The following is a 12871-nucleotide window of genomic DNA, read 5'->3' as shown; positions in this document are numbered from 1 at the left end:
ATTTTAATACAATTCCCAGAACACATGTGCAGACCTTTCTTCAAGAATAAACATGGAGTTTTATTTAAATCACATTCACCCATTGTTTTGTACCAGTTTGGGCATAGGGTTACAGAAAAAGCAACTCTTCTCCTGGGGTATCTCTTAACATTTAAAGGCAGTACAAATAAAATCCATACCAGGAACTAACAGTAATCTCCTGGTTTGACTCCTCCGTCTCATAAGGCTACCTCAGACTAACTCTCCCAAATTGTCTTGGTAACTTTGGTCAGGTTCCCTAGCTCATATGTATTTCAATACTTGGTCCTTTTCCTCTTCCAAATTCCTACAGCCATATCCTTGTCCAAATTTGCTGGCAAACGTATTGCCCAAGAGTTGAGGCTTGGAATATGGGAACTATACACCCTGCTTTAATTTTTTTTTTTTTTACAATCTTTCAGTCTAAGACCACTCTCCAATGGAAAGCTCTGGCATGCACAGTTAACGTCAGATGTTTCCCACTGACTTTCCACTGTCACGGGACTCAGCTTGGAGTGCGGGGCTATTAATAACTGAAACCACTTCTCACTTAGGTGGTCTGATACTGGGGTGAAGAGTGCTAGTGAGGTGCCTATAAATAGCTGTATCCCAACAAAATGGAACAGCTAGAAACACCCTGATCCATGGGTTACTGCTTGAGGTGGTGATATCCCAGATCCAGAGATTTCCATTTCATATAAGAGGTGCAGGAGGAGGAAGGCTCAGAGTCTCTCTCGTCAGCATCCTGGACACACACATTTTAACAGCAAATATCAAGATACAGGAGCCTCCTGCCTCAAAGGTTTATCCAAGAGCAAATAGATCCCTCAGTATCAGGAGCATGTTGCTCATACCACCTTCCATTCTTACCCAAGATAACAAAACAGAAGGAAAAGCTTGTCAGAGGTTGACCAAAGAACTTCAAATGTTATAACTTAGTCACTGTATGTGATCCCAAGTTCAACTACTTGGAAAAATGGCTCTTTGCTGAAGCTTGCTGATTGATTCCCTAGGCCCTTCTCTCCTTTAGCAGGAGGCCCGGGGATTTGTCTCGGGTTCCCTAATGGGAAGGGAGTGAGATAAAGAAGCCAGTTTATCTGAGTTTGAACTGTAGAGCAGCTTTTAACAAAAGACAAAATACCCACTCGAGCTGGATTAAAACCATCTTTGATGCTAAAAGCTTATGCCAGGTTTAGGAACCCATGGTGAAATCAAAGCACAATCACCTGACACTTCAGAATAGATAGCACAATGTGAGAATTTCACCTGTTGCCAGAAGCCATATTACCATGAGACTGTTTTATGAAAGGAACAGAGAGCTCCTTACGTCTTTGCAATCCACACTGAAGCGTCTCTTGCACCATAACTCTGAAAGCAATCGCTAGTCTCACCCAGGACAACCAAACCGCTCGACTCGCCTTCACAGCACGCAAGAACACCACCATGCTGGCGATCAGCGCAGGCACCCCCCTCCCCCTTCCCACGTCGGCAAAATTCAAAGAGAAAGAATAAGGAGTAATATGCACCTGTGGCAATGCCTTCTGTGTCTGCACCCTTCCCTCCGTGATCAGCCTCTCCTCCAAATGAATGCCCAATGAAAAAGTAGAGACCCAGCTCCAGTACAGCTGCTTGCACATCACAGTGGCCAGGAGAAAACCGTGGCACAGAGACTTGCTGAACAACTCCTAAGCTGGCTGTGGTCTGCCCCTACACTATTTCCTTCTCACGCACTTGCATATTCAGTTGCTTCCCCTCAGCTCACTTGAAGCCTTCACTACTTTCCTCTGCTTGTGCATTTCCGTTTGCTCAGGTGCAGCCTTTAGCTCAGCACTACAGTACACATGCACTTTGCAGCAGCTGCATCTCAACTCTGGTTTAACCCAATCCCTGCCAAAGTCAACCAGACACTTCAGTTTAAAAGTACACATTTGTCTTCACAAGGTTATTATTTCAGTTGATTAACTCTAGAACACATATTATCAAAAGCTGTTTCCTGTTCATACCACTTCTGGTCAGAAATGTATGCTTATTAGTTACATTTCTGTCCAGCCTCTTGTAAGCTTAATTCTAGATTGTTGCTTATCTAAGCCAACGGTCTCTGCAAAGGCTAGTCGCTGTAGCATTTTATTAGAGGTGGTTTTGTTACTGTAATTATTCATGTGACAAGGTAAAACATAAGAAATCTTTTATAGCATGGTTATGTATATACCTGATTTGGAAGGGTTAATAGTTCACTTTGCATTTGTCTGGTTTATCACATGCTGCAGTTTAGTTCAGTTTTATCACAATTCATTATTCATTAACCCTCTTTGTATACAGTGCCTATATTTAGGCTGGTTTCAGTCCAATTACTATGGTACAACAAAGGTAAACAAATACAAGCCAAAACACCTGGAGAAAGAGGAACAAGCTACCTAAGGATAGTTGTCTTAAGAATAGAAAGAAGTACCGGTCAGAAGACAGACACTTGAACTATGCTCAGAAGAAAAAGGTTATTCACTTTGTTCACCAGTACTCTTGTGCTCAGGCCCCGTGATCTGCCAGGTAACTGCACTTTGAGCCACCTCAACATACAGCAATGTAAAAACACAGATGAACAGAAGATGTCTATCCATCCAAAACATCCTATGATCTTTTGCTTCAGCCCTCCGCTTCCCCAGTGCAACCCACAGTGACAGTTTGCTACTCCTATCTGATCTTTGCCTAAAACAGTGCAAGCTACTTCTGATGGAGATCTGTTCTTTCAGTTTATCTGTAAGCTGCTGCGAACACCAAGTGATGCTAAGGCAGTAATAATCATTTCATTATAGTTACCTGCTGACAGGATGAATAGACAGACAAGTAGAACAGAACTAACTCAGCAGGAGACCTCATTCAGGTCATGTGGGCAGGGCAAGACCCAGAGAACATGTGGTTGGGTTTTCTGTTGCCAAAGGCACCCATTTCAAAAACTCCCCATGCTCTGAAGAGAAGGATATGCAAAAAAATGCTCCAAAAAAGTTCAGGAATGCTTTAACAAGGTTAGAGCAGATTTAGAGTATGGAACAGCCATTACTTATTTTTGATGTTGTTTGTGGACTCCCTCGCGCACTCAGACTGACCCCAAATACCTAAACATGTCATGATTAAGTCCAATATCTCAAGTAGATCCTAACTCAGCATCTAAGGATCTCCCCTTTCCAGGAGCATAAAGTTTCACTTTCCAGTAAAACATGATTCTGAAATAAAACATTTTTTTTCTTTAACAAAAGCTGCCATTAACTACTATAATCGAATCATGACAGTTGTAGCCTTTGAACCAGTATCGGATTATTGTGTTGTGTTGGTTTTTTTTCATTGGAAAATCTGAGCAATTCCCACGTTTGGACAGAAGAAAACTCTCCCTTGTAGGCTGCTGTTCTATGTGTTAGCGGGCAGAGGGCATGTTAGGTGGTCAAAGTACAAGACATGCAATAGTATAATGCATGATTTTAGCACACAAACCTCTGCTTTCCATGAATATTTGCAGCTGGTAAAGTGAATCAGCAACCGGTTTCAGTCTTCCTGAATCAGCTACCCACTTCTATCAATTTTCTCAGTCAATGGGGACAGGGGCCATTAGTTGCTGACAGACTGATGCACCAGTAGGAGTCCTTTTTATCCATATTTCCACTTACTGCACAGGCTTAAACTTTCTCAGACTCTGAGAAACTGACTTTACCTGCAGTGCTTGCTCCTGAATATCTCGGAACAACTCCATATCTTTCTCAGTCAGGACTTCCTGGCTCCCAAAAAACCGATCTTCATTTTCCTGTTTTCCATCCCAGCTATCCTGATTGTCTGTAAATGAGAAAGAAAGTCCTCATTGGTCCTTAGCAAAGCACAAGTGTTCTTTCCTCCGTTAAAAAGAAATCCTCATCTACCTTGAATCAACTTGCCAGTAAGGTGGTGGCAAACTTTTGTCTGGACTTGCAAAGGAAGAGACTGTTCTGGATTGGTGACCCAGAATGAGCTAATACAAATACTCTGGCTCTGGTTGGTCTCTGAAGCTTTACACGTTGCTGTGCTGATATGAACACCACAAAGACTTAAAAGAAGTCATTGCATATAGCTTATTGCTATTTTTCTGAGCAACAGAAATCCCAGTCACCTAAACCTGGATTCTCTCTACCTCACTCAATACAGACTAGGATATTCACATGCCAACCACTGGAAGCAATCCCTGCCCTTATGAAGGCTCTGAGTGTGAGCAGTAAGACTCGCACTCTACAGAGAACACCTTTTTCTTACTACTTTCCACAAGGGAAACCCCTTTGACTTCATGGAGCCAATGCATTCTTCCTGCAGCATATCAGCAGTTCACATCTAGCTGAGGGCTTGCTTGAGAATGATGAAGATGACTGTCCTGTGTTCCATCCTACAAACATTAACTTGCCATTTATCCTACTACAGTCAACTTGCCTAACATTCATAATGCCTTAGGAGTAGTTATTTCCTACATGGTATTGCCAAACATCTCTTGAATACGGTAGTTTAAGCAGGTGGTCAGCGACTGACTTAGTCTCATTGGTTTCTGGTGCTTTAGAAATGAAAACCTTACTAGAGGCATAATACAGGCAATCATCCTGCGAGACTGAAAAGAAGGTGCAGGCTCACAGTTTGCAAAGATGGACTGCACCCTCTAGCTGGAAAAGAGCCAGCTTGAAACCTTAATGGAGTTAATGGTCTCCAGAGTGCCATCTAGTGGCATGCAGGAAAGAGCCAGGACAAAGCATGCCCTTCCACACTTCAGAGCACTCCAACTCTCTCTGAACATGGCCTATGACCACAGGGAAAACGCGCGTCAAATCTTTCAGCCTTGATGTGGTTATTTTTAGTTGCTTGCCCCCTCTCCTCGTCTCCACCTCACTATTCAGGAGGACCCAAGAAGCTAATCCCTCTCTGCATGAACTTCAACCCACAATTCCTCCCACTGAACGTGGCACCCCAAGTTACTCACTCCCTCCAAACAATACTAGACATTTTCTTTGGATTAAATGAGGATACTTTTACTGGCAAGGGAACCACTCTTTTTTACCTGTGGGCCATTCTGAAGTGCTAGATTTCCTGCTGCCCTTTTTCCTGATCCTATATTGCTGAGAATAGTCCACCACTTCCCCTCGAGCTTTCCGTCCATCAGGGGAAGGGGTGAAGAATTTGGTAAGGCCATCAATGAGCCCTTTGGTTTTCTTGTTTAATTTCAAGGTGGTACTTCCATCTCGGCAGAAGTCCAGGCCATCTGTCTGTTCCAGATACTCTCCTTCTGCTGCTGACTGGCTGGAGAGCGTGATCTTACGTTTCCGACCCCGACCTGGGCCAGTTCGAACTTTACTGAAGGGACCTTTTGATCTGAAAATCACAAGGGAGAAAGGGGTGGTCAGCAATGTTGGCGAGAAAAAGAGATTCATAGGAGTTTTAATTGGTTTGGTATCTATCTAGCATGGCAACCACACAGAGCCTAGACAACAACTGCACCATAAGAAAAGAGGTGGGCTCAGTCCTGCGTACTCCACGGCAGACTAGGCCTAAGCTCCACTGCAAAATTACAGGACTATCCCTGCTCGCTGGAAATGTCATGTCCCATACATTTAAATACAACAAATGAAACATGGAACTCCAGTACAGAGCCAATAGGCAGAACTGGATGGTCACTTTACTGTTAAATCCAATGAATGAATACTCAAATTCCCAGCAAACCAGTGTCAAATGGTTAGGACTGACAGGTAAGGGCTGTGGAGCATGCATATATAACTGACTGTGTGTGTCGCGATGATCTCAATGAGATAATTCAGACTACCAATATCAACACTGTTATCCTTTAGAATCAGACTTAAAAACCCATTGTGATGATTAGGGCACTTTGCACTTTGCAGAGATATTGCTCCGGGCTGTCTGCTGACTTGGAAAGACAAACGGAATCAAGTGATGCTTTCCTTTTCAGAAGTTTTACTTTGCAAATCACAAACAAACAGGACTCCTAAAAGCAAGTCTGAAGTCTGTGTACAACTTGAGGCATGGACTAGATTTTGCAACACTCTGAAGCCAAAACATGAAATACAGGGAACAGTGGTGACAATGCAGGAACAGTCAGCCTTCCCTCTACCCACACATATGATATATCAATCTTATTTAATCCAAGGTGCTGAAAAGCTCCCCGGAAGGTAAAGACGCAGATCCTTCCTCCGCTGGCTCCAATATTAGAATCCCTTGAAGATCCTCAAAAGATGTTTACAATATTCCTTCGCTGTGTCAGTGCGGGGGATCAATCTTTTTTAACTCACACTAGTACTGCTTCAGCACTTCAGAGTTGAGAAAGCACAGCAACACAGACCTGCTACAAACTGGCAAAGTCAGTCCAAGGCATGGTCTTTATCGACAAGTACTTAATTATGGTAAAAGGACACAATATAGGGACAAAGCAGCACTACACAGGCACCCTCACTGGATACAGTACTCCTGAGGAAATCAATCCAGCACAGAAAAGCATGAAAACTGTGTGTTGTGCAGAGATGCCTTCCTTCAGGAAATCATCCCACAGAGAACAGAGAATAGACTGATCTCCTGAAGCAGCCCCAGGTAGGTTACACTTTGGGCATTTTTACATGTGCTTTGGGCCATGGCATGGGGTGCTTTAATTAGCAAGCTGCACTAATTAAAAGTGCCCACATGTCATGTGTGTCAGCGTCCCCACGTTGAAAAAAATGGCAGCGGAGCGCTTTGAACTAAAGCTCATCAAATGTGTTTTATTTCAAAGTGCCCTGCTGCCAGTTTTTCAGCATGGGGACACTGATACACGCGATGCGGAAGGCTGCTGGAGCACAATTTCCATGCTCCAGCAGACTCTATTAAATCAAGTCTGCACTGACGCACTGGATTTCTAGCACATTGGAGCAGGCTCCCCGCATATCTGTAGGAGCCCTGTCTTTTCCTCTTTCAAATGACTTACGCTGCATTCTGGTTCTTTAACCTATTTTTGGGACGTCCTATTGGATTGGCATAGCGCCGTTTTATCTGTGCTGCTTTCTTGTGTAGAAGTTTTCTTCCTTTCTTCCGTGGCCGACATATCTGACATATCCACATACCTGAAAGATACAAGTCCCATTAGAAAATGGAAAAAAAGGACAGGTCAAAAAGACAGGCCCCTTCCACAAGTATGAGAAACAGTCTGACAGGCTCCAACTACTGTAATACGTTAAGAAGGGCACTTACTTGTCCAAGCACTCTAAATGCAAAGCCTGCCTTGCTGGCAGGCTCTCCTCCCAGACAGGCTCTTTCAGCAAGTTTTTAATGTATGCTTTTACATGTATGCTTAAGTGTGTCACTGTACCCAACAACAGGTTATCCGAAGAGAAGAATAATGCACAAGGATAACCCATTTAACGAATTCCTACTTTGCTTAAGGACAGTGCCTCCAGAGTAGATGGAGACATCTCTACACAACTCAAAAAAAACTCTGGCATACTCCTTTCCATAGCCAGTTCTCATCTCAAAAGGCATACAAATTTAGCTTCCGTTCCAGAGGTGCTACTAGCTACTCAAATAGAAATACCTGCCATTACTTCATGGACCACCTGCCAGTCTCCTCTATCTTCACAAACCTACTCCTTCAACTGCATAAAAGTCAATTCTGCTAAACTAGAACCATCAGCCCCACCCTCTCAGACCTCTGAAAGGTTTGGAAGCCCGTCTTAAAACATTCTGATCCTTCATACTGGAAGCAGGAGAGGAAGAAAATGTTGGTCCATAAAAAGTGTGTGTTCTTCTCAACCTACAAAGAAGGTTTAAGGCTTCTAAAACCTGGAAAATGGTGATGCACTGAACAAGATAAATGTGGGGAAAAAAAGAAGTGAATTTCCTGATAGGTAGGTACTTTCTATTCACTCATTTCCTCCAGCATCCCTTTTAATCCCCTCTGATCAGACAGACTCCTCACCTTTCGGCATCCTGGTGAGAGGTGGGTCACAGCACTCCATGTGAAAGCCCCTGTCACATGAGTCACAAAACAGCATGTTATCCTGTGGAAGACAGACAGCTCTGGTAAACCTCACACTGCAAGACTGCACCAGGCTCTATTCTCACTTAGTCACTGGGCCCAGAAAAGCCACGTCAAGTCCCCAAACACACAATAGTACCGGTCCCACTATATATGCCACTAAGTCCCACTATACAGACCCAAATAAGTCAAGCAGAAGCTGCAACTACTTGGTTGGCCAACAGTTAGCAGACCATGTTTCACAGAACTGAGGCCCAGCCCAGGCACTGCATTATTTAAAGTACTCACTGCATTTTTGCCCTGATCTCGACAGGAGCTGCACGTTTTGCATTCAATGCACTGCCATCGCAAGGCTTTCACTCGAACTGTCAGCTCTGGAGAGAATTTCAAACAGGACGGATGACCTGTTGAAAAAGGACAAAACAACCCTAAGTGAAACCATTCCTGCTGAAGTCAGTGCTCATGGATGCACGTGGAGGAAGAGGAGGTATAATCAGTCATATCTCACATGCAGGTTCTCATTCACCCAGGTGCTCCTTGTATTTCATAAGTCTTGCCAGTACTTGGAGCTCTTGCTCATACTTATTTACAGCACAGAAATAGAGATAAAATCTGGCAGCCACTTCCCTTTTTGAACATTTATGGATAGAACTGAAGACATTTTGGGGCAATGTTTAATGCTCTCCCATGGAAACAGGCAAACTGAGCTGTTTATATTCAATTTTGAACAAGAACAGGTGAGTCTGGTGCAAGGTTTCTACTGAAAGTCAGTGTTTCTGACAGCATTTTCTGCAGTCATGTGGAAGTGCATGAAGTTACAGAGACACACACAAGAGGCTTTGCACTGCTATATATTACTTGCGCTGAAGCAGCACCTAAGGTCCCCAGTCATGGACCACGGTTCCATCGTGAGCAATCTGCGAACACATAATGAAGACTATTCCTAAGAGATCAATGGGCGTGGCGAAAACCAGTGCAAGCTATTTTGTTCAGTGGGACAGCTGATCCAAGACTGCGGGTTACATGGGGTGAAGGCAAGCAAGGGGACATGTGGCCATCAGGTCAGATGAGTCATCACCTTAGAAGCTGAAGTGGGCAACTGCCAGAGGTAGAAATGAGAAGGAGTAGGAGAGAGAGAAGGGCTTTGACTTCTTAAACCTTTATTATACACATATTAGAAACAAAGGGTGAAAGTGTAAAGGTATATGGCCCTCCCAGGGGCCAAGCATGAAACACTTGTCACAGACAAAAAACATCATGACACCAGAATTGAAACTCCCTCCCTCACGCCCCTCATGGGGTTAAACATGGGACCTGCTGTCCCCAGAGGCAGAGAGAAACCTGCATCCAGGAGCTGAAATCAGAGAGGAAGTAGGGAGATGAAGCAGAGTGTGGGTAGGTGACAGCAGTAGGGAACAAGGAGATGCAGCAAGACCCATATTCAAGAGGCAGATGGACATAAATAACAAGACAAATACAAAATTCAAGTACTGAGCAGTGCATTAATAAATGGCAAAGAAACTGGATTCACTTTGAGACAGTATATAAATTAGGCAAAACGAAGTAAACTCTCAGTGCAGTGAGTGACAAAGGCTAATCGTAATGTTATTAACTAGTGAGCTTCTCAGTGTGACTTGAGCAGCAAGACCAAAAGAACATGACTGTACAAGTCTATTCCTCTGCTGGACTGAGGCTTTTTAGCTTGGTTTTTACCTTCCTCAGCTCAGGTAGGAGGAAGACCAGGCAGGGAGCACACACAATGATGATGAATATCGCAGAAGAGCCAGGGTTTGTTCCCATCCCATTTCATTTCTCCTAAAACCTCTGAGACCTTGCTTCAGTTTTCTAAGCCCATGACTGATTAGAGGCGTCATATATTACTATATTAAGAGCCACACATTAGAAGACAGTTTTGAAAGCATGTCAGACCCTCCGTTTGAGATCCATCAACTCATGAATCCATAAGAGGAGCCAGATTTAGCAGAATCAGGGACTGTCAACATTGCACGAAGTGGCTCTCAGACCCCATCAGTTACTATCATTCACAGCTGTTGAGTCAGTCTTGGGTGGTTCCCAGTTCTGTCCCCCAGCAGCTTCCTCACAGAGGTGTCTCTGCGAACCCTGGGTCAGTGTGGTCAGGGCAGCTCCTTCAGCAAAGCCTGTCAGCACATGCCAACCTGCTTTTCAGAACTGGAGCAAAGGATGATAAAACTAGTCGCGTGGCAACTTGCTTTTGAAGATGTTCACCGAGGGCCAACAGAACTACATGTGTACCAAATTAACCTCAACCTGTCCCACAAGCTGAAGATGCAGAAGGATCAGGCTGTCAAATCCAACTGGACCCCAAAACAGAGAGGGCCCAGGGGATGTTCCCCTAGACATCACACTCTTCTTTCCAGCTGCACACTTGTTCCCAAGAGAACTGGAAATGGTCACCTACCGCTGTTGCCACAGTCAGCACAAGAGATGAGCTCCTCAGGTTTCTTCTCCCGGTTTTGTTCTTTCGTACCAAGGCAGAAACTGCAGATTGGGATTGGTTCAGCAACCGGCTGAAGGGAAAAAGCAAACAGCAATTCATCCATCAATCTACCCGTCACCATCTGTCCACATATGCAAATCAATGAACACATTACAGAGCATGCAAGGGAAAAGTTGCACCCGAGACCCGTGCCTTTAAGAATTCATTTAAAACTAATGTCTAATGAGAACTAGAAGAAACAGTAAAGTAACCCAAATTGCAAAATGCGAAAACGCTAAACCTTCAGGGTTCTTGTTAGCATACAGTCTCCAAATAGCACAGCTCAGGGGTTGGCAACATTTTTGGGCAGAGTGCCAAAAACACCTGCAACCTCAAACTGTAAGATGTTGGTGTGCCAGGGGTGGATGGCAAAAGAGCCAAAACAGGCCCAATCCTTGTTGCGGCAGTGCAGCCCCAACCCTTTCCCTGCTGTGTACCATGAAGCACGTGTGCCAAACCAAATGACTTTGTATGCCATGTTCTGGCTGCCTACCCCGGCATAGCTTATTGCTATTTGCACAGCAGTAATGTAACTGGTTGTCTTTCCTGTCCACCAGTGCAGGCTTCAGTTCACAGCGCACACTACACACAGACTGAGCCGTATTCTTTGAAGTGTCCGCCAGATGGAGCCACTCCAGACAAGTACAGCAGACATTTCTTATGCTGCATCTCAGGGACAGAAGCAAATCTGGACAGCAGGACACAGAGTGACTGCTTCAAACCTTGTTTCCCTCCACCCCCACTGCCCCCTTCCAAGCTCATGTATGAAGCTGACCTCTCAGGTTCACTCAGGAAAGATTTTAAGAAAAGCCCAGTGAGAAAAATTCCCGTGGACAGATTGAGCCAGGGGATTTCCTTCCCTTTCCTCCATTCAGGTAAGGCCCAGTAAGCTACGCACTGATCTATCCACCCTCAGACACCACAGTATCGAAGGGGAAAAACAACCTGTGCACAGAGCCATTTTCCTCATTCGGGACTGGGAGAGGAGAATGACACTAGGCACACACAAATCTCTTTTCTTCATTCCTGCCTAGGCGCAGGATGCCAGTCATTGAGTATCCTGTTAGCCTGGATAGTACAAAACCTCACAAACAGTAAGGGATTTCTTGATCAGAAAGAAGCGAGGCATATAAGGGAAGGAAAAAACCCCACACACTGCAGAAACAATGTTTGGCAACAGGCACACAACTGGACATGGCATTGAATAACTAGACTTTAGTTGTCAACATTTTACTGACCAGATGGCATCCGTGTCTCCACGCGTAAAACTGATAGTTACATTCCTGCATAGTCAATATTACAGATTTCTGATTCATGCACAATGAGGAGCCAAAGTGCTGTTAATGCTCTTGTGTTTAATTTTTGAGTTAACTCCTATTTTGCAGAAGCAACACAGCTAGAAAACAGATCAAGAATGACATCCAAGTTGTGAAATGTGATTTATTTATTAGGATAGCAAATTTCAAAGGTGGCAGGAAAACACCAGCTCAAAAAGCAGAACTTAAGCAACTTAAGTGCACACATGGATTTGTTCTGAACATAAAATTGCTTTGTTACAATAAAGCAGAGACAAAAGTACTGATCTAAAAAGTGCAACAGCTTATTCTGCAGCAAACCCAAGTCTCACTCTCTCATACATCTCAACAAAACTTCATTGGTTTCTGTCTAGTGAAGTGTCATTTCTATAGGAGTAAGATGATAAAAGAATGATTTCACATGCCTCAAAATATACCTGAAGGATTTCCAATCTTCTCTTCAAAGACAGGAACGTTCAAGTCTCACTAAGCTGTCACCTGGAAATATGAACTGCTAATACATCTGATATGGAAACAGGTCACTACTCTATACAATGTCAAAAGAAAGTGGAGGTGCAGTTAAATAGCCAGCAGACTCCCCACTCACTGTAGCACCAGGAAACGTGCATATGCAACAGAGCGGTATCCAGCCCATACCAGATAAAGACACAAGGAACCGCAGATGAGCACTGTCTGTGGTTCTGAGGATTCTAATATGTATTATGCTAATACTTAAGAATTATGCCAAAGTAGTTTGAAAGAGCTGTAGTTAATGAAACATAAAGCACCAAGAGAGTACAAAGTGATTTACAGACAAGAGAGGCAATTATATCCCTGATGCTTCCACTGTCAAGCAGCGATTCCCCAACCACTGGTCATGATCTGAAGTGATATTGGCAGCATTTACAAGTGGGATCACAGGCCCCACAAAAATTACATTGCAGCACTCTGGCTTCCACTGGAGGTGAGATTACCCGTGGCTGGTTCAAAGAGACCACATAAAGGCAAGGGAATTAAGTGACAAGCATA

At 44.0% G+C, this 12871-nt stretch overlaps 1 protein-coding gene across 2 annotated transcripts in view; it reads right to left on the bottom strand.

The window, feature by feature from the left end:
* KAT6A (lysine acetyltransferase 6A) overlaps positions 1 to 12871 on the bottom strand; it is a 48120-nt gene that overhangs the window by 20582 nt on the left and 14667 nt on the right. For both annotated transcript variants that reach the window (XM_019514411.1, XM_019514412.1), the window contains exons 3-8: positions 10470 to 10578; positions 8318 to 8433; positions 7970 to 8051; positions 6983 to 7118; positions 5075 to 5385; positions 3719 to 3837 (exon numbers count right to left, since the gene is read on the bottom strand). In XM_019514411.1, coding sequence (XP_019369956.1) covers positions 3719 to 3837; positions 5075 to 5385; positions 6983 to 7118; positions 7970 to 8051; positions 8318 to 8433; positions 10470 to 10578 — 873 coding nt within the window. The remainder of the gene's footprint in view (positions 1 to 3718; positions 3838 to 5074; positions 5386 to 6982; positions 7119 to 7969; positions 8052 to 8317; positions 8434 to 10469; positions 10579 to 12871) is intronic.

Source organism: Gavialis gangeticus, unplaced genomic scaffold (genome assembly GCF_001723915.1).
Source record: "Gavialis gangeticus isolate Ggan-Ray unplaced genomic scaffold, GavGan_comp1, whole genome shotgun sequence".
Classification (NCBI taxonomy): Eukaryota; Metazoa; Chordata; order Crocodylia; family Gavialidae; genus Gavialis; species Gavialis gangeticus.
Note: the sequence above shows the minus strand (reverse complement) of the source record. Positions and strands in the feature narration are given on the sequence as shown.